The sequence below is a fragment of the Coenobita brevimanus genome, chromosome 52 (assembly GCF_032717465.1).
Source record: "Coenobita brevimanus isolate Jiangsu-jjx chromosome 52, ASM3271746v2, whole genome shotgun sequence".
Classification (NCBI taxonomy): Eukaryota; Metazoa; Arthropoda; class Malacostraca; order Decapoda; family Coenobitidae; genus Coenobita; species Coenobita brevimanus.
In genome coordinates, this window is record NC_137005.1 from 39,499,562 (window position 1) to 39,525,743 (window position 26,182).

Consider the following 26,182-nt stretch of genomic DNA (forward strand, 5'->3'; position numbering starts at 1 on the left):
CCTTGCACCTCATTTCCCTCCCTCCCTCCTGCTCTTCTACTCGCATTTCCCCCTTCATTCACGTCTCCCTCTTTTCCCTCCTCTCGTTTTGTTTTTCTTTTCTGTTCCAATTTTTCTTACTGACTTTCTTTTCTTGTACTTATTTTTACGTGTTCTCTTTCATCTATACCGTACACTCCCTTTCAGAATAATTTGCCTTTCTCTCTTTCTATCCTCGCTAGTCTCCGTATTCTCTTTCTGTAATTTTATTGTTTCATGTTTCCCTGCCAGTTTACTTGCTTTCAGTTTTCACCTTCCATTCCTAAACTTCTTTCCCTCAAGGTCTTCTCCCTCTTTCTTTCTGTTTGCACTCGCACCGTTTTTATATATTTCGGATTTTCTTCGTCATCCTTAATTTTTACTCTTTCTCGCTCTTTCCACATCTTGCTTTTGATTACGACGCTGTCACTATTATCTTGACTTCCCTTCCTCCTCTGCCCTTCCACCCTTTCTCCCAAACTACCACACCCTGCTTTCTACCTTTCTGAGCATCTCCCTGTAACCACTTTTTCCCTCTTTTCTTCCGTCTTATCTAAGCTACGTTCCTTCATCTTTCTCCTATTGTACCCTTCCTCCATTCCCCCGCTCACCTCTGTCCCCCAGCTGCGCCCCTCACGTCCCCCTACACCATGGGAGGTCAAAGGTCACGAGTATGGGTCAGCCTTTTCATTCTTCTTACCGGTAAGTATGAAATAAGTGTGTTGTTATTAAATAGGCAGTTAGAATAGCAGTGACATAAGCCCTAAAAATATGTTTGTAGGGTTCCTATGTCTAAATATGGGATCCTATGTACTGTATATATACCAGGTAACCTCTTAAGAACAAGTCATCCAAACTATGTACAAAATCTTTAATAAGTATGAGAGTTAATGATTTATTTTAAGAAACTGGGATGCCAAAAGGAATAATGAGTGGTTGGTTGTGAGGTCACTGCTATTCCAAGGATCTAAATAATACCGGTAGTCTATTTCTAAACTCTTAGGCAATCCACTAACTCCTCTCCCCCTCCCTCTTTTCCTCTCCCTCTACAGTCACTCTCCTTTTTTCGTTAGACCGGTATCTCAGTAATCTGTGTATAATCATGTAACACACACACACACACCTCTCCCTACCACACTTCAGTGACACTTCACACATCATATTGCCACACCTCGTACCACCACACTTCACAATCTCAACGCTCCCATTTCCAAGAACCATACCTTACTCACTTCTCACCTTGCTACATTTGACCTTCACAGCTTAGACTACCGGTACCATACTTCAATGTTATGTTTCATTCTGCCGCACCTTACAGTCTAATCAATACCTCATCCTGCCCCAGTTCATAGTCATATCTTATACTATCGCACATTACACTGGCACACCTCATATTGTCACACTGTTCTCTGTCATATCTTAGTCACACGTCTACTTGTCACACCTCACAGTGCCACTCCTCATACTCTCACACTCCACACTGCCGGATTACATCCAGCCATACGCAATAGCCTCTCATACTGCTACACAACACTGACGTACCACTTAACTTTATCTTATAGTACCACATATTATACTGAACCACCTGCTGTCACACCTCACATTGCCACACCTCAGTCACATCCCCTGCTGCTACACTTCACACAGCTACAATTCATATTCATATTTCATAGCGCTAAACTTCACACTGGCACATCCGAATTGCTTCACACATTGCAACACCAAACAATACCACATCTCATACTCACACCACACACTGCTACAGATCATGCTACCACACATCACACTACCAAACCCCACCAAACCTCACACACACTCCTCACAGTCTTATCGATAACATTAGAACACTGCCTCACCTGATGCTAAAACACCATCCTTTTCCTGCATCAACAAGCCTTTTTCAGTGTCGGGAGAAAAAAATGTAAGAGTTGGGTAAGGTCATGGTTGGTGGTATAGGTGGCAAGAACGTGGAGCATCTCATGTAACTACACCCTTGCTCCAGCCTGTCCACACTTCATCCTTCACCGACACCTGCTCTTTTGTGTCCCAACCCCTATCACATTTTTTCCTTCACCTCATCCACATCTCTCTCTCACTCACTCACTCACTCTCTCTCTCTCTCTCTCTCTCTCTCTCTCTCTCTCTCTCTCTCTCTCTCTCTCTCTCTCTCTCTCTCTCTCTCTCTCTCTCTCAACAAGAGCCAGATTTAGACTGTTGTAAAATAACGCATTCCCATCACTCATACATCTTTACTTCTTTTCCTCACACCTTTCTTTGCATCTCACCTCACTTCTTGCCTTCATATCCCCCTCTGTAATTATACTCCCTTGACTTATGATTTGACTGCGGTATTCCTATCATCACGCTAATCCATTATCCACCTCTATAAATCTCAGACACAGGTTCCAAGAAAATGGGAAAACTATATTCTTTATTAATGTGGATGAGTTATTATCGTGCAGAATTATTTAACACTTCCATTCAGTCATGATTCAGGCCAACGACTTGACGTACGATAACTTTTTTTTTGCCTCATCTCCCTCTCTCTCTCTCTCTCTCTCTCTCTCTCTCTCTCTGTTTCAAAAGAGAAAAAAAAAGAAACAAAAGCACTCGGGGACCAAATGCTAATCGCCTGCCAATATATGCTGTTGGATAAGGTACAAGTTATTTACAAATCAGAGTTGAAGAAAATTTGCAAAACTCTTCGGAATTCAGTCACGGTGTTTCGCAAAGAGCCAGTGCTTATTAAAATATAAATAAATATATATATATATATATATATATATATATATATATATATATATATATATATATATATATATGGCGGCTGGCATTGGTCGTCTCTGATCAAATCCTTACCAAAAGTAATAAGTTTCTGCACATCCATATAGATGCTATTTCCGGAAGGTTTGGTGTATTCGTCCACAACTTTTCGAGATATGTTGGAAACACACACACACACACACACACACACACACACACACACACACACACACAACTATATTGCCTTGCCGTGCTAAAGGCGGGCGATAACACACTTAACTACCTCACACCCACTCTCGTCACACACAAATCTACTCAGTCTTATCTATGAACTTTTTTATTTCTCATTCTAGGTTTGCCCTGAATTACTTTTAAAAAGTCGAAATAAGACCAAAACAGCATAAAAGTTAATAAGTTAAGAGTTTATGATTCCATTTTTTTATCCATTTCCACCAATCTAACCTCCACCATTCTCTTCCCATAACAGCGGTTCTCTCCTCGGTGGACAGCAAAGTACGAGTGGAACCGCGAGAGAACCACTTAAAGGTGCCTCTCAACCTTCCCCAGCCCTCACCCACACCTGACCTGGGCCCCCACATAGCTGAGGACACGCCCAGAAAGGTGGTCGCAGCTGTGGGTTCGCCTGCTATCCTTCGCTGCAAGACAAGGAGCTTGGGGTCCAAGTCGGTGAGTATAGAGAAGAGGGTTTTGGAGAGATGGAAGGCATAGTGAAGTTGGTGCTAAGAAGGGGATTGAGCATGAAAGGGTAGGTGTTTGAGTGTGAAAGGAAGGGTGGGTGTTAGTGTGTGAATAAGTAAGGGTGAGTGTTAAGAGTGTGTGAGTATGGAAGGGTAGATGTTGGAGTCTGTGAATAAGGAGGGGTGGGTATAAGAAAAGTGTGAGTACCCTCCTTTGCCTTAAGACCAGGAGTTTCGAGTTGAAGTCGGTGAGTAAAGCCAGTAATATTTTTGGAAAGGTGGACGGCCAGATGATGTTGGCTAAGTGAGGGACTAGGTAAGGTAGTTTGAGTGTCAGAATGTGGATTTGATCACTAAACTACGGGAAATATGCTGGAAAGGGACGAAAAATTTCTCTGAGTTTAAGAGATTCACTGTATAAGTAGTTACGATGTTATTAACGAAAAAGTGCTAAAAAAAAGGATGTAGAGCCGTAGTGAATCATATTCAACTATTAAACTACAGGAAATAAGCCCCAAAGAAACGAAAATCTCCGCCATGCCATCCCTGTTATGGTCGGGACAACTCTAGTCGATTCCAGCTAGCGTGACAACTTCAGGTGCAGTTCAGTCACAGAAACCCTCTTGCACCATTAACCTCATCAGTTTTATTCCTGAAAACGCCAGAAGATTTTATGAAGCGGAGAATAAATTTTAGAAAGGTAAGAGTATAAAGGTCGAGAAACAATAGTTTTTTTTACATGAAAAGGTAAAAATTCGTCCATCCAGCGGGTATTATGAGAACTTTTGTTTTCCTTCGTGCAGTCATCTTAAATATAGTGTTGCTTTTATCCTTCATTACTGTGCCTCTCCGTCCTCAAACCATGACAGTCCCCACCCCCCCTCTTTCTCTATCTCTCTCTCTGTTTGTGTAACTGTGTACAAAATATCTCAAAAGTTGTCACTCAGTTTCAATGAAATCTGGTGGATGGGTATGCAGTGGGTCAAGGAAGAATGTATTAGATTTTGAAGTGGATCCAGATCTGGATGCAAAAATAAATAATAAATTTTACTGGCGTTGGCGAATGTATGAGCTCTCTAGATGCTTTCAAGTTTTATTTTGTGCTATATCTAATGTAGCTCTTGCTCTTTTTCTTTCAGATTTACTTCCAGAGCTGCTGCAATTAAAAAAAAATTACATTAGTATCTTGCAAGCAGTCTCCCTCTTACAACAGAATGTGATATGTGTAATTAATTTAAATAATACCTGAGTCTTAGGCTGAAGTTATTACCCTTCATTTGTTGGAGACGCGGCAGACGAGAGTCGCTTTGTTTAACCTGATGGCAGTGAGTTACTCCTACAGGCTACAACTGGAATAATAAGTCGTGGTTGCATGAAATTCGATAAGCCTGAGTTATGAGGTACGAATGAGTCTCTGTGGTTACTGGTCAAGTCGACCTCCATTCCGACTACACTTGATCATCAGTTGAGCTGAAAAGGGTAGAGGTTTTCGTCATGTTAGAGTAAATGCTTAGCAGCATTATCATGATACACAAGCTATGGAGTACTAACTTAACCTCACCTAACCTACCCTCACCTACTTCCACCCACACAACTTTTATGGATTTGTCATTGCCTGCTGAATGCTGTCCTAACCTAACTTAATATCTCCTAATCTACCTGCACCTAACCAAACCTAATCTAACTCAGCTTCGTCTTTCGCTACTAATCTCACTTCCATTTATCCCAACAGGTTTCTCGAATTCGACACCGCATATGGGACACTGGCCTAACATTACCTTATTTTCTCGCACCCTAAAGATCTCATGAATTTTAACACCAGGAATTCTATGCCCTTACCTTGGGTTCATCGCTCAGGATCGCTTACATAACAGCCTCATCTAACCAAACCCAGTCCAACCTGAACGAACCAAATCTAACCTAGCATAACCTGACTTAATCTAACTTGACCTTCTTCCCCAGGTGTCATGGATCCGCCACCGGGACCTTCACGTGCTCACGGTGGGGTCGTTCACGTTCACCACGGACGTTCGGTTCTCGGCGCACCGGGAGGAGGGCACCGGGGACTGGATATTGGTGCTTCGAAACCCCGAGCCCTCTGATTCGGGGCTTTATGAGTGCTCCATACCCACTCGACCGGTCATTGCCGTGTCCGTCAAGCTCAGTGTGGTTGGTGAGTGGAATGATAATGTTAATGATAGAACTGTGAGGATGGTAAATGTGTAGAGTGGATTGATGATGATGATGATAATAATAACAATAATGATGATACGATTACAGTGGTACGGATGATAATGATGATGATGTTGATGACGGAAAGAGGAAATATAACATGGTAACTTTTTAGAGTGTAGTGATCATGAAGATTATGATGGTGATGATAATGATGATAACTAATGAGTGGTAATGATCTATTTATCTATATATACAGTATATATACAGTATATATATATATATATATATATATATATATATATATATATATATATATATATATATTTGTGTGTGTGTGTGTGTGTGTGTGTGTGTGTGTGTGTGTGTGTGTACTGCCTTTAAAGTTTTTCTCATCTTTTTGTCTAAACTCTTCTTTAAAATCGTAGATTCCTGCCATTTGGGTAGATGTCGCCACTGATCTATTTGCACGACTAGGGAATTTGAAGTGCTATGCCTACGCACATCTGCCTTATGTTCTATTAGTCTTTTTGCAAGACCTCTCTCGCTCTCACCTATAAATACTTTTGGGCAACTAGTACAATAATTACTATGAATAACACAGTTTTATTTAAGGTTACTTTCAGTTTTACCCTTTATTAGGTGGCATCTTTACCTCTGATGAAGGAACTATTCTTAATCCCGCATTTTGTAAATAGTGCTCGTTGGAGGGACAAGAAACCCGTTATTTTTAGTAAATTATATGAGATTATGGAAGGGCTTTTCGAGAAAACAAGGCTTATGGTATTTTATGCAAGCCAGGGCATATATAGAAGGTATGTCGCTTCAGTCTCATAAGGCGATGGCGTCTTTACGCCCGTTCGGTAATTTGTTCTTCCTGAAACCACGTGTTTTTCTTCTCTCAAGGGGTGTGTGAAGGCTGTAACTAAACCCTCTACTTCGACAAGTCTCTCCTAAGGCCTGGGATAGCAACACTAAAGATGAAAGGCGTGATAGAGCTGAAAGAACTCCCAATTCCTGACACTTTGCGGAAGGGTTGTGATGCCATCTTAAAGTGACCCTAACTAATTTTTTCAGGACTTTTTTTATCTCCTTCTGGCTCCTTTTCCTACTCTTCTGTGATATCTTTGGCATACATAGCACGAACACTTCCACTTTTGTCTAAATTTCCTGCTTTTTTGAGGAAAAAAAGTTGTCGTGGCTTGGATGGGGTCAGTGCTGAGGCCAGTTGTGGAAACTGGAGGGAGCGAGCCGCCCGGGAATATGTGGACCGGAGGGGTTGTGATTGGTCTGGCTATATCACAGCCTCAAAGGCTAACCTTCAGTCCTTGTGGGTGAATTAAAAAGAATCTGATGGTGCATGAAGTGCTTGTATGAGGACCAGGTAATGTAAATGTGGTTGTGTGTATGTGGGAGAGAGAGAGAGAGAGACACACACACACACACACACACACACACAATCAAGCGTTTCTGCTTACTTCTCTCTCTCTCTCTCTCTCTCTCTCTCTCTCTCTCTCTCTCTCTCTCTCTCTCTCTCTCCACATTCTTACACGCTCACATCTAAAATTACTCCTTTCTCCCCTCCCCCCCTCCCCTCCTCGGCCCCTCCTTTCTCCCCTCCCCCTCCCCACCTCTGCCCCTCTAAGCGTCAATACCCTGTGGTGCTAAACTGTCTGGGAACTGTGCCAGCCCTTGACCTCCATTTTCTTTCATTTTCATTTTTAACCTTTTCAACCTGAGGAAGTACATTTTTAATATTTCTTATTTACATCGAAATTATTTTTGGATGCGAGAGCGTATCTAAGAGCGGCCCTGTCCGTCTGTCTCTTAATAAAGATATTTTGAAAACAAAGTGCTGCACTCCCGTAGACTTTAGCGACTTATGCAAACCCGTGCTTCACCACACCACACCACAACACACAAAATATCCCTCCCACACCACCACACCACAACACACAAAATATCCCTCCCACACCACACCACACCACAACACACAAAATATCCCACCCACACCACACCACACCACAACACACAAAATATCCCACCCACACCACACCACACCACAACACACAAAATCTCCCTCCCACACCACACCACACCACAACACACAAAATCTCCCTCCCACACCACACCACACAAAGAGTATTAACCGAAGGCGTAGCAGTTACCACATCTACTGTTTCTCTGCTTCCTGTTAACTTGAGTAAGGATCGGGTGTAGTGAGGGGGTTTATTCATGCTATGTCATCTCCAGATCAAAGTGTCTCTCATAAAATTGTCATGGAATTTTTTTCTCTTCTTCCTTGTTTCTCAAAATTTGCAACCGGCATATTTCTGTTTTATTTAATCCTTCGTAAAGAAATGTAAAAATAATGTTAACTATGACCAATTAAGGACGACAGCAGAGAAAGAGAGAGAGAGAGCGAGAGAGAGAACGTGCTGTGGTGTGGGTGTATGGCAGTGTGAGTGACGATTTACTCTGGGGCGGCAAAACGTTCGAGCATACACTAAAAAATTTTGTATCGAACATCAGAAACTAAAATTTCCTTGCTCACCTTGCTGTCGGGAAGTTGAAGCCAAGGTTTTAAAGAAGGCCTAATGCACTAATTAAAACTATCCTTAGTTTCTGTTTTGTATAAACATTATCTGTATATCGGTTTGAGGGTAAAACGTCAACGAATTTGGAAGGGATTATAAATATATGGAGTAGATGATAAATTGTTGAATGCTATTAGGGTATGCATGAGGGCGCTTGAATTGCAGTGCATGTGGATAGTGAACTGAATTCTTTGGTTTGAATGTTGAATTGAATCAGGGATGTTTCATGTCTACGTGGTTGTTCAAAGGGAACCATCAAAGAGATGCAAGGTAGGGCAGTAGATGTTGAAGTGTCTAATCATAAAAGAGGGTATGGTTTGGAAACTTCTTGTACTGTTGTTTGATGCAAGACTTGATGAATGAGTTTGGGAGTTCATGTACGAACTGACTCTAAACGTGAATGTAAATTAAAGTTGTAGTCCTTATGAGAAATTAAATCACACAATGCAGATTGAGGTTGGATGATGAGGAAATGGAGATGAGTGCAGTCGTGTACATATTATGTAGAGTGATGAGTAAGAATGGAAGTTTGCAGGATAAAGTGCTTGGAAAAGCTCAGCAAGGAAGAAATGTTGCTCGTTCATTGAAAGTAGTGATAAGGAATGAGGAAATGGGCTTGGAACTAAAAAACAGTGGCGCTGCGTGACAGTATTGTGATCCCCACTGTAACGTATGGAAACGAAGCTTGGGTCCTGTCGGAAGGACACAGTTCAGGAGTGAAAGCAGTTGAAATGAGTTAACTTATTAGAGATTAGCATGTGAAGTTACATGGAAAGGCACATAAAAATGAGGAACTATAGGAGGGTTGTTGTGTTAATGTGGATTTGACTAAAGTGAAATACTCTTGAGGTGGTTTAGCCATGTGAAGAGTATGGAGGATGAGAGACTGGCTCGGAGAATGTGAATGAGGTGGAAGGGGAGAGGGGATGGTGAATCAAGGATGAGATGGGGCATGGAGTGGAGAGATATATGACAGAAGGAGGTATGCCCCTGAGGGAATGTAGCCAAATGGTAGAGGACAGGGCAAAGTAGAGGCGATTTGTTTGTGGCTGTGTTTTCCAGGATTAAGGTCTCTGGCTATACATGGGTTGATAGACAGAAGTTTGTCTTTACTCATGCAGCCACTAAAAGTTCAGTGATCAACTAAGAATGATGATTCTAAAAAAAAATGAGAGGCATTGTCTAAGAATACTTGCCTGGTATGTAGACATGTTTATCGCAAAACTCAGTAAGGTTCGTTTATATGCCATGTGGCCTGTATAGTAACTCTCCCGTTTCACTCCATTGGCCAATTTCTTGTGTGATGCGGGGATAGCAAGTCAGTGGTATCAGCGTCTATCCTGCAGTATTTATTCATTGCCTATTCCCAGTGCCACGGCCACAACCACACCAGCAGACCGAGGCGTCCTCGCAACACGTAAGATGCCGGCAGGTGAGTTTCTTGCGGAGCGCTGTTTACAGACAACCCTTTATACTCCGGATGAAAAAGATGGTTGACAGCCGAGTCGGATTCAAGAGCGAAGTGGAAGTATAAAAGTAGAATGTGTTAATAACCCACCATACCTCCGTATGTCTCATTGAGACTTTTTTTTTTTTTTTCTTTCTGACCACCACTAGGCTACTTAGCTGCAAGAAAACTCCCGAGTCTGGGTGGAATTCAGAGACAACATACATTTTCATAAATCAGACGTATATCAAAATAGTATTTTCAGTGTTTTTTTCATAATTGCATTTATATATTTTATGTGTGCCGGATGATGCTTTGTGCCCTTTTATGAAGGAATAATGACTTTATATTAGATGAATTATTGTCGTACTGCAGCCGAGAAAAATACAGAAGTCATTATTGTGCACCGCTCGTTACTGTCTTCTGACTGAGATGTGATTCATACGTTAAATAAAATCAGCTGCCAGTATGTAGAACTGCACCAGAACAAATACTGTAAATAGTCCAGAGGTATTTACCGAAACACTACTGCAGTGACGAATGGCCACCCGCCTGGACTTTGTTCAATCATGACTTCGATTTTCCTGGACCCAAAGGAGGTATGAAATTATGGATTGTGACTCTGTGTGTGTGTGTGTGTGTGTGTGTGTGTGTGTGTGTGTGTGTGTGTGTGTGTGTGTGTGTGTGTGTGCGCGTGTGTGCGCGTGTGTGCGCGCGTGTGTGCGCGTGTGTGCGCGCGTGTGTGCGCGCGTGTGTGCGCGCGTGTGCGCGCGTGTGTGCGCGCGTGTGTGCGCGCGCGTGCGCGCGCGTGCGCGTGTGTGTGTGTGTGTGTGTGTGTGTGTGTGTGTGTGTGTGTGTGTGTGTGTGTGTGTGTGTGTGTGTGTGGTGTAAAACAAAAACGAAAGAAGTACTGTACTGAACTTCATTATCATCATAATCATCAGTCTGACATTTTCTCACCAAATCGAGAAGTGAGGAAAGCTTCATGTGCACACTTCCAGACAATTTAACTGTCTTAAGACTCACCATCTTGTTCCAGTACCAACAGTGGAGCTTCTTGGAGGTGGGGACGTGTACCTGGACCGTGGCAGTACCCTCAACCTCACTTGTATGGTACACATGAGCCCAGAACCGCCAGACTTCATTCTATGGTACCACCGCGACAAGGTACAGGCACAAGTATCTTGAGTTTCTTTATCATTTGTGTGAGATTTCTTGTTCATGTTTTTTTTTCTTGCCCTTCAATACATCTAGTAAACGCATCACAGCATCAGCCGCATATTACATCTCAGTCCAAACGTTTTCTCAGTATATCATCTCCCCAGCTTCTCACTTCCGTATGTCGAGTAGTATTTCTAAGCAGAGAGAAGTTTGGTTTCTTTGACTATGAATGACTCTACTATGATGCGTCAGGTTGTGTTCACAGACTTTACTGAGGTTAGCTAGTGTGTGAGATCGCATGTTTGCATTGTTATCTTCCTTATTGCATCTTCAGTTTCAAGTGGTGTTGAATATTTTTTGCTTTCTAGGTAAAATATCCTTTACTGGACGTGACAGCAAATTGATGGAGTATGATGAAATGACCAATGCAGATGATCAGTATGAAGAGTTACATTATATTTTTACTACAGTTTCATCTGGCAACTGATATTTTCATTCACGCTGGTAATTTTTCATTTCTTTGACGTAAAAGCATTTTAACTGAAGATCATAAACTGAGAGACTAAGATTATTTGGAGATTTTTTGTATACTTTTTTAGAAAAGTTCATCTGGATCACATATTTTTTATTTCGTCAAAATATTACATCTTTCAATTTACCATATACTGACCGAATAACAGTGTAAATTGATACTTTAAATTATACATGAAGATCTGTTTTGGGGGCATTTTCATCTGGCATCATTTTTCTTCTTTCTAGGGAAGAATTTTACGATTTTCGAAGCCAGGCATCGACAGAAGGCAGAAGATGACATGCTGAGACGATAATGAAGATAGGAGTGTCATACGAAATAGATTTTTTCTACACAGAAGTCCAGTGTTTAAATAGAATTTTGACAGAGACAAATAATGCACCAGCGTAGCACTTTCACTACCACGATATCATTACTGTTTTATTCTTGCCAACGGCGATGGTCTGTAATCAGCTTGGTGTAAATATATCACAGCAAACGTGGTAATGGAATTTGTGTCTAAGTCACACACGGCCAGACTCCTTTATCTGAGGCCAGAAAATAAAAAGGAAAAAATAATAACTAATAATCTGAAAAATGTGTCACCGGATTCAAGAGATTAATACCTTCACCATGATGACCCCTTTTCTATTTTTTTTCTCATCTCCTGGCAGTAATAATCAGTTTTGGACAGACTTTTCAAACCTGAGTGGTAAGATATAGCCTTCATTACCCCATCATTATAAGGATGCTATCTTAGCCTAAGGAAGATTGTCTGTATCCTACTTGTTTTCATCTGACACAACTAGGCTACTTCCACAACTTGAAAGCTAAGTCGCGAATGTGTGAAGTTCGACGTGCGCCCTGGTTATGGGTCGGGAAAGAATATCCCTGATTGCTAGCCAAATTTACCTCGCTGTCTGACTAAACATGACCATAAACTAACCTGAAAAGATTACGTATCTCGGTCAAATGAGAACAAAAGCGCTTCAGTAGTAGCAAGAAAGAACGAAAAACTATGTCACCAGACTCAAGGAGTTAGGAAAAATTGTTGTATATATATATATATATATATATATATATATATATATATATATATATATATATATATAGTTAACATCGATTCTGCTACTCCCAGTCGTTAACCACACAACCCTTTTCTCTCCTCACTCCTAACTTTGTGAACCAGCATTGTTATCATTATATTTTGTCTGTTACTACGAAATTCTCACAGTTAACTATTCCTAACCATCAATTTCTGTTCCTGTGGATACGACACGTCTCATGACATTTCTCGTTCTTTTAGTTAAGTTTACCCATAAAATTAATACTGTATCACCACATCACTTTCTTCTCAATTTTTACCACAGTCTAATCAAAAGTTTATCTCCATTAATGATAGCTACTGATATACTTTATAAGTGAGTATGAAGCACATCAAGTGTTATTACGTTCTGGGTTTGTTTGTGTGTTGGAGCCAATCGCGACGATGCACGCCGTTACCATAGTAACCAATATGTATCTACCCATCGAGCTACTGAAGTGGCCGCCCGTATCTTCACTTTTCTCTCACCTGTCTGGTCAGAATAGTATATTTTGAAGATATAATGCAGTTGGATATTTTTAATTTGCTAAAAATAAAACAATAAAACAAGGCATAACTGTTGAAAAAAATTGGACTGCGGTGGTACGTGCAAAAGTTGTGTGACGCATGAGGTGATGGTGGATCAGTTGTTTATGAAATGAAGAAGCAGAGGGGGGAAAATACTGAAATTTTATGCATACAGTGATTCAATGAAGCAAATAAACATTAGAAAAACCATTAAAGATGGTAAGAGTACTGAACATGATCGAGTGATGATGGAGTCATCTCGATAGCGTCACAGTAATGAAGTGGACTGGTTAGGCAGCATGATAATGAACCAGGCTCAGTTGTTCCATAATGAACGAAAATTTGAATATACAGTAAGTGTGATTACACTGAAGAATAGTGGGTCAGAGGTGTATTGTTAAATTATTTTACGTAACTTTTGTTGCCCCCTGTTGAATTATTATGTGATCTTCGTTGACCCCTGTTGAATTTTTACATGTAGCATATTTAAGTGAGAAGTGGAGGATCGATTAGGTGACTACTGTATGTTTTGGAGACGATGGGTGAGGTGGAATGTGGGTGCAATGTATTTACAATTGAAATCTGTGCATTATGTAAGGTGGTGTGTAGGGTGAGGGGAAGACGAAAAAGGATGCAAGGAACAGCATGATGGAAGGAAGAGGTGCGACAAGCTGTGTCGCGAAATATGAAAGCATAGAGTGAGTGGATGGGAAGCCGAGGCATGAAGGAAGTGGAGAGACGAAATAAAGAGTTATATGTGGAGATGAAGAGAGAGGTGAAAAAATTAGCAAGAGAAAGAAGAGATTGGGTGAGCAGCGTGGAAGGAATCTGATTGTAAAGCGGAGGGAATGTAAGAAAATGTTTTGGAAATGGGTAAGGAGAGTTAGACAGGGTGATAAAGAAGATAGGAGGAGAGTGAAAGATAAGAATGGCAGATTGTTAGTGGAGAAGGGAGGAAAAGTGGGCAGATGAAACACTTTAAGGAACTGTTAAACATAGAAAATGAATGTTATAAATTGCTAGGGAATGGCTGCGAGAAAGCGGGAGATAAGAAGGGAGGAAGAGATCAGCAGGACAGAAATAGTGGAAGCAATGAAGAAAGTCAGAACGGGGAAAGACCGAGGAATTGATGGAATGTGTGGTGAAATGCTGAAGCCTGGGGGAGAGATAGTAGTACAGAGGATATGGAAGGTGTGCAGATTAGCCTGGGACGAAAGTAGAGCACAAAGGAAAAGGGGAAAAGGAGTGGTAATCTTAGGGGCATTTGTCTTCTTACCGTAATGGGAAAAGTATTACGTAGGATACTTATTGACTGAGGTAGGGAAATAACAGAGGAATTAGTTGGAGAAGAACAGGAAGGTTTTAGGATGGGAAAAGGCTGTGTAGATCAGATATTCATCACAACGTTTTTTGTGGAAAAGTTTCTAGAGAAGGGAAAACAGTTGTATGAGGCCACTGCCATTAAAAAGGATCCGGATACGGATCCGTGGGTATAGGATCCGGATCCTGATCCGCCACCAAATTTAATCAATTCTTACCATGGCCCACCTTTCCACCAAATTTCATTGAAATTCATTGAGAACTTTTGGAAATATTGTCTGGGATACTCCTGATCCGGATGCGCCCCAAAATTTAATAATTTCTTCCTTGGCCCATGGCCTACCCTTCAACAAAACCTCGTTAAAATCCGTTCATAACTTTTTAAGTAATCCTGCACACAGACAGACAATCAAACCAACGCGGGGTAAAGCATAACCTCCTTGACGGAGGTAAATGTATGTCATCGGGCTGAAAGAAGCTAACCCAGTGGCAACGAGCTGCCTTTCCCAGGATGAATAACACCATCTGGAGGCAGGAACAATAACAAACCACTAATAAAACGATCTCATCGGATTCGTGGGGTTTACCTGATCGGTCTGAGGACGACTTCTGTACTCTGTTTAGGAGAGACATTTCAACAGGAGGGCTTAGATGTTCTCTCACCTACCTGTTTATCTATCAATCCATCTATCTCGTCTGTCTATCTATCTACTGATCTCAGCTATCTATGTGTTAATTAGTATATCTATCTGTCTGTTCCTCTGCCTCATCTATTTATGTGTCTGTATATCTATCTGTGTAACTGTCGGTAAATCTATCTACCCTTCTGTCTCTCATCTGTCTCTGTCTGTCTGTCTGTCTGTCTGTTTGTCTGTCTCTGTCTGTCTGTCTGTCTCTCTCTCTCACCGCTGGAGTAAAGGCAAAACCAAACCTCTTAGCCTCGTCCATTTCCAAAGCCTCTCCTCTCTCTTATAACTATTCATTTTACACCGATTTCCTCTACGATTGTTTATGCACCTCTATCCTGTCTAGTATTTTGATTCCTCCTGTACATGTCTTCCTACCTCCATTGACTGCCGCTTTCTCTTCATTATTCTCTCTCTCTCTCTCTCTCTCTCTCTCTCTCTCTCTCTCTCTCTCTCTCTCTCTCTCTCTCTCTCTCTCTCTCTCTCTCTCTTTCTCTCTTTCTTTCTTTCTTTCTTTCTTTCTTTCGAAGCGAACAACGGTCAGCATTGAGACAGATTACAGCAGACACCACATGCTCCTCTCTGTCTCTTTTCTCCCTCCTCTCCAGTCTCACTTTCTTTCCCCGTAGCCCTCTTTCTCCTTCCATTCTCTGATTCACCTACCTCTGTCGCCTAGCCTGTGAACTATGCCAACCTGTAAAAAGAGTCTGCATATAGGCATGGCTGAGACATCATATGCTCCCTCTGTCTGCCTGTCTCACTCTTTGTGTGTCTGTCTTTGTCATTCTTTGGCATAATGCTTTTCTCTAATTCACTTGTTTCTTCCCCTCCAGCTTGTAAACTACGGTCAGCCTGGTAGAACGGTCAGCGTGGAGACAGACCACGACGGTGACACCACCCGCTCCTCCCTGCTGGTGTACAATGCCACCTCGTGGGACTCCGGCACCTACGCCTGTCAGCCCTCCAACGCACACAAGGCATCCATCGACGTACACGTGTTACGAAGTGAGTTCAATGGACATTACAGTAGCAGTCTACGGGGACTTGCTGTATACTCCTCTCACGTTACCCTCCATCGTGCCTGGAGGGCAGCACGTTTTGCATATTGAAAGAGGGCATCTTGAGTTGGTGGAACAGAGTGATATGTCCGTTATTCTCTTGCAAACACCGCTAACTCCTACAGCAGTACTGAACCAGCCATACATGATGACTACATACTTTTCTAAAGTCTGCATATCATTGTCACCAGTGACTGATGGATGTTGGCTAGGTTTCGAGAAGACGACTGTTTCTAGATCATACACGTTCCAAGAGTCCCCAGCAGACTTTTTTCCGTGCATTAACAGTGGTGAGCGTAACCGACCTTTGTTATCTGAGCTGGGATGTTGGAAAACGGAAATGCTTGTCCCATGGAACGATGTCTGTGCTGTCGTGGAAGTTGCTTTATGGTCAGTATCGTCCATGGCAGCTGTTGTGAATAATCCTTTCTTAGGACAGGAGGGCATACTACACCATCTTCAAAATACCTTGTGATCACATCATCCCCTAATTGTGCTGATATTTCTAGCACCCTGCCGTATGAAATACTAAGGCCATTTTATGCAACATTTCAATGTTTCTGGTCATTGCAAAGACAGACATACCAACATAAAAGGGAAATGGTGTTTCTTGGTCTTTTGAATGCCTGTGACACGCTGCTGCTTCTTTGATCCTAACATGACAGTTATACTGGAGTAATTGGGCCATAGCAATAGCTGTTTTGGATGCACCAAATTGCAACTGTGATTTCATGTTTGTGCTCAGGCATGCAGATGAACTGGAGAAGTGTTGTAGGGACTGAGTCAAGACATCCTCTTTGTAAACTTCCATCACATTTGGACTTGTGACTGAGCAGGTTCCTGCGTATGATCTTCGCAGCTTTAGCACGAACTGTCCCTTCAATGTAGTCACCACCATTACCTAAAAGAAAACCTACATCTTTATGAAAGGCAAGGAAAACAACTTGCGAGCTTGAATTTTACTGGATCAGTACCCCCACCAACAGATTTTGTTTCATTTATATTTGGAACTAGTTCAGAAAATGCAATAGCTTTGATTTCGTGGTCATACACTGATTCATTTTCGTTTTCCTAAGCTTGTTTCCTGAAATGAACCCTCTCTCTGGTGTACAAAGCCACCAGACAAGCAGGATGATACTTTAATTCCAGGGCCAAAACATCTCCACTAAGCTTCACCAACAGTCTTCCATCACATAGGTTTCGAGCACACTCATTCAGGCTATCATTCAGTTGCACTGTCATGACTTGTGCAAGCGATGAAATAGGTTCCTGTTTATCGGAAAAAAAGCATTCTGAAACATTCGACAAAGTTCTCGGTGCTTTCGTTTGTCGTTCTCTGCTTGTTTCAGTTGTTGCTGTTCTTTTTCTCACCCTTTCCAGCTTTGTATTATTAAAGATGAGCCTACATCTTTGATGATATATTGCCTTGCACCTACTGAAAGTTGCTTCAATACCGTCACCTTCGTCTAATCGGACAGGAACAAGTATGATTGGTAAAGCATTCATTGCTTTTAAGTGAGGGACATTTTTTGCAGTCGTGTAACCATCCTATTCTGTATTACATGAAATTGGTGGACATTTAATGTCTTCCTTTTTGTCCAATTGACAAAGACAGCACTTGTTCCAATCCGTTCGCCCCTTGGACAAAAATTCTCCGATGTCAGCTATATTCAAGAATATATGGTAATAAATAGTTAAAGGCTGAGGGTTTATCCTTTTACCACCTTAATTGTAAGCACATTCTCGTATGGAATACAACTAGGCTTATGCATTAAATTGCCCTACACCTGGCCCGATCGTTCATCCAGTGTCATTCAAGTCCCGTGCGGTCTGTACACCATCCATGCAGATGACTAAAGCCCCATCATCCTTGGCTCGGCTTTCCCACGCTGGCACATACAGTACTGTCGATTCAGGTGCGGATATCTGACTGACATGGGGGCTAATTAGATATCATTTGGGACACAACTGTATTACTTTACAGAAGATGACGCTGAACTCCATGCTGAGTTTCACAGCAGTGATGTTACCAGTGTGCCCTGATAGTGCATGACATTCACTCATATAATTACCATTACAGGTTGATTTTCAAGTGGCTAGCGTTGTTTGTATATCAATTAACCCTTGATGAGTCCCTGTGGGAAATTTGGTGCGTGTATCACAAAGTGAATGATTCAGCCAAAATTGCACTTAGCTGCCCCAGTTATAGATATTCATGCAAGGATACGTTAAAATGAAGAAAACAGAGTTATTTGTATGCCATGGATGTCAAAGCTAAGGAATTTGGGTTATTGGCTGAGAATGTCCCCAAAACGTTAGGACTAGTAATAAAATAGGCAAACAAAGGAGAAAAGAAGATTAAGTTAGAGGGGTCTATAATGGGCAATAATGGGGCAAATGATGATGCAGTGTGGGAATAAGTAAGCCTTCGGAGCGTAACAGAGCAAGCACGGCTTGACGGTGGCTGGTTATGTTGTAATTTCTTCCCTGTTGTAATAATCTGTCTTTAAAATTCACAGACTAACCAATTCCCATTTTCTTTCCAGGTGAGACGCCAGCCGCCATGCAAACGACCACAAGTTCTTCCTGGGGCCTGGTTGCCTCCTCCTCCTCCTCTCTCCTTCTCTCCATCCTTCCCGCCCTCCTTCCCTCCACCCTCCTCCATTCATTCCGCTCCCACAGATAAAGCCTCCTCCGGGATAAAGGAGGACGGGAAAAACCGACAGCCGACATGAAAGGTGAAACCCCCGAGGAGAGAGGGACAGGAGGCCTTGGACGAGTCGGGCGAGAGAGGGAGAGATGCTGGCGGTAAAAAGACACGAGGAAGAAACATTACCGCTGAACTCCGGAATAAATTGGAAAACTTTACTTTGCGCACCGGGGATGAAGGAAAGTAAAACACAGTGAACCTCAGAGTAATAAGATCTGTGAGAAAGGTGAGGATACAAGCTCAAAAACAAAACAAATACAAAAAAAGGGCGGGAAAACAAAGACACCTGGGCAAAAATAATCAGTTCTCCGGAATAAACTGGAAAATGTCACTATGGAATGAACAGAAAAATATAAGATCATGAACTAAGAAGCTGACTAAGAGAAAGTCAAAAGTGGGGAGGGAAAGAGCGAGATACTGGCTAGAAAAAGGCATTAAGGATAAAAATTAACTGTATTCTCTTCAGTAAATTAGAAAACGTAAAGTTACAAGTCATCAGCTTAAAATTCAGAAACCAAGGACTTAAAAACCATGAAAAAAAAAGAACGAGATGTACATAGGGCGTCATCATCTTTTCTTTGCAAACTTCAAACAAGATGACATTACACACCTTCCCGAATGAGAAGTGGAAGCAAAATGGCAGGATGAGTTGGCAAGATAAGAATGAGGGAAAATACCGTGTAACACAATGAGAAGGAATGAGAATAGATAGGAAAACCACCCGAAGGAGAAAATATCAACGATCTTTATGTGTAATTGGAAACAGTTCTCTCTGTTCTGAAGAAAGGAATACGCATATAGACAGTTAACTAAAGACCAGCGATCGAAGTTATGAAAATGAAAAGCAGAAATGGTAAAAGGACGAGGAAAGACATGAGACAGAACAAAGTTAGATTTCAGCATTAATAGAACAACATTACAGATACGCGCCGAAATTAAATGAGTTATATCTACAGACCGTCAGGAAAATAGAAAAAAAAAAAAGATGCTGGAAAGTCACAACCATAAAGAAAATAAAACACTGCTGGAAGGAAATGGCGTGTGTAGAACGAAAAAAAAAAAAATCACAATAGATAAGAAACCATTACATCCATGTCCACGAATGAAGAAAAAAACGGCGAAGATCATCAGCTTAAAAATAACAAGTAGCCTTAAGCATAACACCTTCACTACGATAACGTCTCAGTCAGCTCTTGCCACGTCGAGAGTACGATACTGGATGTAGGAAGTAACGTTAATATTGAAGGGGGTTAATAACGACTACATGTAACCTCTCCATGTAGAAAAAACATCAAAATTGAATAAAACTGTTTGGAGTTCTGGGACGGGATAAACAACAGCCACATTCAACTGGAAATAACTAAAAAAAATATACTCGTTCACTCTGGAATAAGCAGAAGTCCATGCGCTTGAGAATAAACAGGGAGCGTTACACTACAAATACGTTTTTCTTGTTTTATTCTTGCTGCATATAATGATATTTTTTGCTTAGGAGAAAGTTTACAGAGTGCAGGGGTTAGATATACTCTTCAGTTTCTCCTTCAGTACGAGATGCCTTTCCTTAGTCGAATAAAATCGTCTATAGGTAGGGAGAATATAATAAAATAGCATCCTCGTAGTGAACTGTGTAAGATAAGAAACGATATCCAAATCTTGAGCCAAAAAAAAAAAGAAAGAAAGAAAACTCTAATCCAATTAACTCCCCAGCCTGAAGAGAAGAGAGAAATGTCGGTATTACATAACAGTACGAAAATTCTCATTTCTCTAGAATAAAAAAAGGGGAGAGAGAGAGTGAACAAAAAGAATATACAAGAATTGGCATTAAGACATTACCTGTGAGCAAGAATATTCTAGACATCACATACATCAGTGGTTTCCAACATGTGGGGCGCGTCCCCCTAGGGGGGCAGGAAGGGCTGCCTGGGAGGGGGGGCCAAGGCTTGATATAGAGGGTAATTATATTTGAAAACTATGGATTATGATGGAATTTAGTAATTTCTAAATATGGGGAAAATATTTCATATATGAATAAGAAATCTAGTTATTTGAATATATAAACAATTTCAAAGATTAAGAATCTATGATTTTTATTGACATGTGCCAACTGTGCTAGTAAAATACAGTATTTGAGGAAGGGGGGCGCAGGGAACGTGTCATTCAGTGAGGGGAGGCGAGAATTAGAAAAGGTTGGAAACCACTGACATACATCCAGATTTAAAAGGAAACATTAATGTAGAATAAAAAAAAAAACACATATCCTAGAATAGAAAAGCATTATGTAACTCCTGTGATGAAGAGGAAATATTTTCTACAAACCTGAATATTTTGGAACATAATCTGCGTCATGGAATAAAAAGAGAACATTCTGTCACGGAATAAATAAGGAAGCAATACGTTTGAACCTGATTTTTGTAGAAGACATTATAAACGTCTTTGCATAAATAATCTAACATTACTTACCCTACAGTAAACAGAAACACACTACATATGCCTTCTATTAAAAACATTTTCTAAGTCTCCTGGAGGTTAAAGAAAGTCATCTGAATTTTCTTGAAAGGCTTTCGGTCTAAAAAACAGTTGGGAATGACAGACTTAATAACAATGAACAGGAAAATCACGAAGGATGAATGTAGAAGGAAGAAGAGATAAAATACGGAAGGAAAAGAGGAAATACACGTGAAAGGAAAAAGAAAATGTATACTGTATATGGATAGGAAAAGAAGAAAATGATTATAGAGGAAAAAGAGAGATGGGAATGTACACTAGAAGGAGAAAGAGAAATGTTGAAGGAAATTTGGAGATTATCAATGCAGAAAGACGGAGAAAAGTAAGAGTTGAGGAAAAGATTATTCAAGTGTGGAAAGAAAAACAAAGTAAATATGGAAGGAAAGCAACAGAGAATTTGAGGAAGGGATAGGAGATAACATACATGGAAAAATAAGAAGGAGGTATGAAGATTTGAGACATGGAAGGAAATGTGGAAGGAAGAAAAAGGAAAAACAAGCAAATAACCGTGGAAGGAAAGGGTAGTTATATGAGGAAATGAGAAAAAAAGAAGAGAAAACATAGACAAATAAAAACCGGAGAATGAGACCCCGTCCACACAAGCAGGCACTGCCCGACGGCCACAGTCTGCTGAGTGGATATCCCTCGCTTTTTTAGCAGTGTTTCCAGATCGAGCAGTCCCCGGCGGCCAATAGCCACAACCGGGCACACCTGTGTTGTTGTTCACACGGCAGACCGAGCTGTGGTGAGGTAGTGGTTGTCCAGTCGACGTCGGGCAGGGGCATTTCGATGGTTTGCCCGTGGTTTCCCTGCTTATGACGTCATCTACACTCGTGCCTGCCACCCACCCTCTAAACGTGTGAATTGGAACGTGATTTGGTAACAATGTTTGCCCGTCGGGCACTGCCCTTTCGTGTGGACGGGACCTAAAGAAAAAATGCAGGTGCCTGTGGTGCAGGGGTACCTTCTTCCCGACTCAAGAATCTCGCCTTTACAGACTCCTTCATTCCCCGTTTTACTGTCAACAACCAGCTCTCTTCCTACGGCCGTCGTAACCTGTACGGCTTTGTTACCGCATACTGCCGTGTTATCGTGGACGGCTGTGTTATTTGTACGGTCGTTGAACCACATACGACCGTGTCACCCTATATGGCTTTGTTACAGTGTTAGGCCGTATTATTTTGGACGGCTGTGTAACTTTGCATAGCCGTAAAACTTTGTACGGCTCTGTTATTGTGAACGACCCGGTTGTGTTCCCGTGCGTGGCTGTATGTATGTACGGCCGTGTTACCGTGTAAGGCCGTGCCAACGTGTGACAGTGTACATACCACCAGTAAAGTATCGGGTAGGAATGGTCCGATGGTATCCTAAATGATCAGTATAGCACGTGATGCCCAAAAGTTTTTATATTAGGATAGTATTTTGAGTGGTTTGGGAGATTTCGTGGCATCTCTTCCTTAGCATTTCATTCTACAAATTACGCATCCATGACCTGCTGTATGTTGTCAATGCAAAGTATGTTGATATTAAACGAAAACGAAGAACTTACAAGGAAATTTAATTTTCTTTTTTTTCTATCTTTCCCTACTTTTATTTGGGGTCGATATGTTTAATCAGTATTCGTCACACAGCTCGGCCATTTTGGTTTTGGTCAGGTTTACGGCCGGATCCCCTTCCTGACGCTAACCGTTCCTATTTATTCGCTCGTGGGACCAGCACTAAGTTGGGCTGTCTTGGACGAATTAATCACTAGGGAAGAGGTAATACGAAGTTTACTCGCCAGCTACTGTGAAGTAACTACCCACTGTCAAAATATAACATCCTTACGAACACAAGTCTGCCAGTGTGAGGTGTAATCATGGGACATTGTGCAATAGCCATCGTCTGTGGTGTCAGACTGCTCCGTGCCAAGTGTGTACGGATACTTTTTTGCTGGAGTGTACGGCCGCGTTACCTTATCCGGCTGTGTTACATTGTATCTGTGGCCGCTTCTGTGTACATAGGGCATCATCATCTCCTTTTCTATACCGCGTGTTCCCTAGTGTCTGTATAGGTACCCATCCCACTTTTAACCCACCGAGTCAGTGGACTCCAGTTTTTATTTATTTTTGTCATCTTCTGACGATTTTGTTCAGCTAGGCAAGGTCTCACGTAATGAGGGGGTTTATTAAGGATATATCTAACCCCTCCAGTTCGAAAGTGACCTCAAAGCTAAAGAAAATCGTCTGGGGATAATAAGAAGGAACTAAAGCTAACTGTGGTGTGATTGATGTAGATGAAAGAATTTGGCAACACTGCGTGATGAGAGCTGGCAACACGGGGGAAATGCAAAGTGAGACGAGGGTGCTGGCGAGCGGGCAGTTTTGAAGTGGTGGCTTGCTTGGTGAGACGTTTCGGATTCCTGCGGTGGCAAGGAGGTTGGTTGTTTTAGGGAGCTCCTCTTGCGATGGTGATTTTCCCAACCTTAGTCGCAATGGGGCTGTAAGGTCGGTAATAGTTGGTCACGGAAAAGTCTGGAAGGTCAACTTAAGGGGGCGCAGGTGACCTGCAGGGACGACAGGTGCTGGAGACTCGAACAAGCAGTCAACTGACTGCTGCCACAGGCAAGGTGACTGAATTTTCTGTTATCCCACACTGACCACCCAGAGATATAATTTTTTACCTTATTTTTGCCGCTGCTAGATTTTATTCAGTTTAGGAAAGGCCTCCCGTATGGAAAGCGATTACTAAGGCTTTAATCTAATCACTTCATTTCGAAAAGTTTCCTCAAAGCTGAATAAAATCGTCTGGAAATAACAAGAATAAAGTGAAAAGGGATTCAGAGGATCAGTTGTGTCAGGAGTTTTTTTTTTTTCTCTCTCTCTCTCTTGCTTTTTCCTGATGGTTGTATTCTGCTTAGGATAGACTCTTCGAAATGGAGGGGTTAGACAAAGTATTAATAAACCCTATCAGTGTGAGAGACTATTCCTAAGTTGTAAAATCGTTAGGAAATAGCAAGAATAAACCTGAAATAACGTCACTCGTATTCCCCCTCCTCCTCCTCGCCATAGCCAGACATATTTGGCTGTGGTGAAGACGTCCTCGGCTCCGGAGGTTGGGATCAGCCGTGTTTCGGGGTCGGGTGGAGGATGCAGTGAGGCAAATCCCACTCGCTTGGGGAACAAATTAAATGGGTGTCCCGGGCTCTACGGTGACTGGGGCAGACTGAGCCTGGAATATGTGTAAATAGAAAAGGGTGATTCAGTGTCAGAGTGACGCGGCGTAAGAGTGAGTTTGAATTAAGGGTGAATCAGTGTCACAGTAAGGCGCCATAAGAGTGAGTTTGAATTAAGGATGAATTAGTGTCAGAGTGATTTAATATGAGAGTGAGAATGAAGGACAGATTAGTGTCTGAGTGAGCTGGGATGAGAGTGAGTCACAATAATCACTCTCAGAGAGAGAGAGGGGCTAAGGGTGGATTAGAATTGAGTGAATCCATGTAAGGGTGAGTTTGTATGAGTGAACTGGACAAAATCAGTATAATATGAACAAACGTGACAAGTGGAACAAATGGAATGGGTGCTCTAGATTTAAGATTGACTAGGATTGTGTGAGACAAGAACAGGTGTCAGTAGGAAAGGGTGCATCAGTGTCAGAGTGGATCAAGCTGAATAAGGGCATTGCGAACACTGGTGATCATTAAATTATGCAGTCTGTGAAGCTGTGAGGCAGGGATAGGGTTGTGAATAATGTTATAAATAAAAAATGCCCCCTTTCTCATTCTGGCTATGTAAAATCCAGAAAGAGATGTTTGTATTGAAAGCAGTGAATGTGTAAGTGATGGTTTTTATTGACTATGTTCGTGTGTGTGAGTCTGTATGACATGGGTAAGAAATGATAGGCTGCCAATATATGCAAGGATATTATATTACCAGCATCTACTATCAATGTCTGGAAGGTTTGCATTTCGAACCCCCGACTCAGCGTTCGAAGAAACTGAGAAGCGAACATGGTAATCAGTGAGTCACCGTGGCTCCCATGAAGGGCTTTGTAAACTTAACCTTATTATGGCCTGTCTTCCCGAGTGCTTAGATAGGGAGTATGGAAGAGAGGGAGGGAGGTTAAGTGAAAAGAAATGGGAACGAAGAGAAATGTGGAAAGGAAAACGAGAAGATAGGAGGAGAGAAGATAAAGGAAAAGAGGAATGAGGAAACAGTAGAATAACGAAGAAAAGGCTGCTGCTGATGATGATGCTGAGGAGGAGGAGAGAGAGGAAAGGGAAAGAAAAAAAGAATGAAATGAGGGGGACGAGATGAAGAAGAATATAAGACGAAGCGTTAGGAAAAACAGGGAAGAAAGAGGCAAAGCTGGGGAAGTTTGAGAGTACAGGGCGACAAAGGCAAAGATAAGGTAGTGGTGATAAGATAACGGAGAGAGAGAGAGAGAGTTGAAAGATAAAGTATATACAGTCAAATGAAGGGGATGAGAAAGGGTGAGACGTAGAAGAGGCGAAGTATGAGGACGATAACGATACAAGAGTTACTGGAAAATGGAGACTAAGAGGAGGGAGTGAAGAGGTAAGGCATGAAGAGGGAGGGACAGCATATAGACAGATAAAGGAAAGGGTGAGGGAAGGAGAGAAGAGAAAAAGGAGAGATGAAGAAAGTATATCGGTGTGGGATAAAAGGTAGGGGAGGACTGAATGGATGTGGATAAGAGATACGGGATGAGGAAGGAAGGAAGGTATAAGGAAGAGGATGTGTACCATGGAAAAGGGAAAGGTAAAGGAAGGAAGGGAAGTAGGACGATGAAGTGTGTGATGACTGTGGGACATGAGGGAGGGGAGGAAAGAACTGAAAGGAGACAGAGAAGAAATGAAGCGTGAAGAAGAGGGAATGTGTCGAGAGGAAATGGATGAAGCGGAAAGAAATGGGACACAGATAAA

The 26,182-nt window shown here is 41.8% G+C and overlaps 1 protein-coding gene across 1 annotated transcript in view; it reads left to right on the plus strand.

Annotated features, from left to right (window-relative positions):
* The window catches only part of LOC145400539 (uncharacterized), a 53,599-nt gene extending 34,870 nt beyond the window's left edge, over positions 1–18,729 (plus strand). Inside the window, exons 5-9 of the mRNA XM_080273060.1 lie at positions 3,269–3,468; positions 5,442–5,652; positions 10,735–10,862; positions 15,819–15,990; positions 18,590–18,729. Coding sequence (XP_080129186.1) covers positions 3,269–3,468; positions 5,442–5,652; positions 10,735–10,862; positions 15,819–15,990; positions 18,590–18,729 — 851 coding nt within the window. The remainder of the gene's footprint in view (positions 1–3,268; positions 3,469–5,441; positions 5,653–10,734; positions 10,863–15,818; positions 15,991–18,589) is intronic.
* The last annotated feature ends 7,453 nt before the right edge of the window (positions 18,730–26,182 follow it).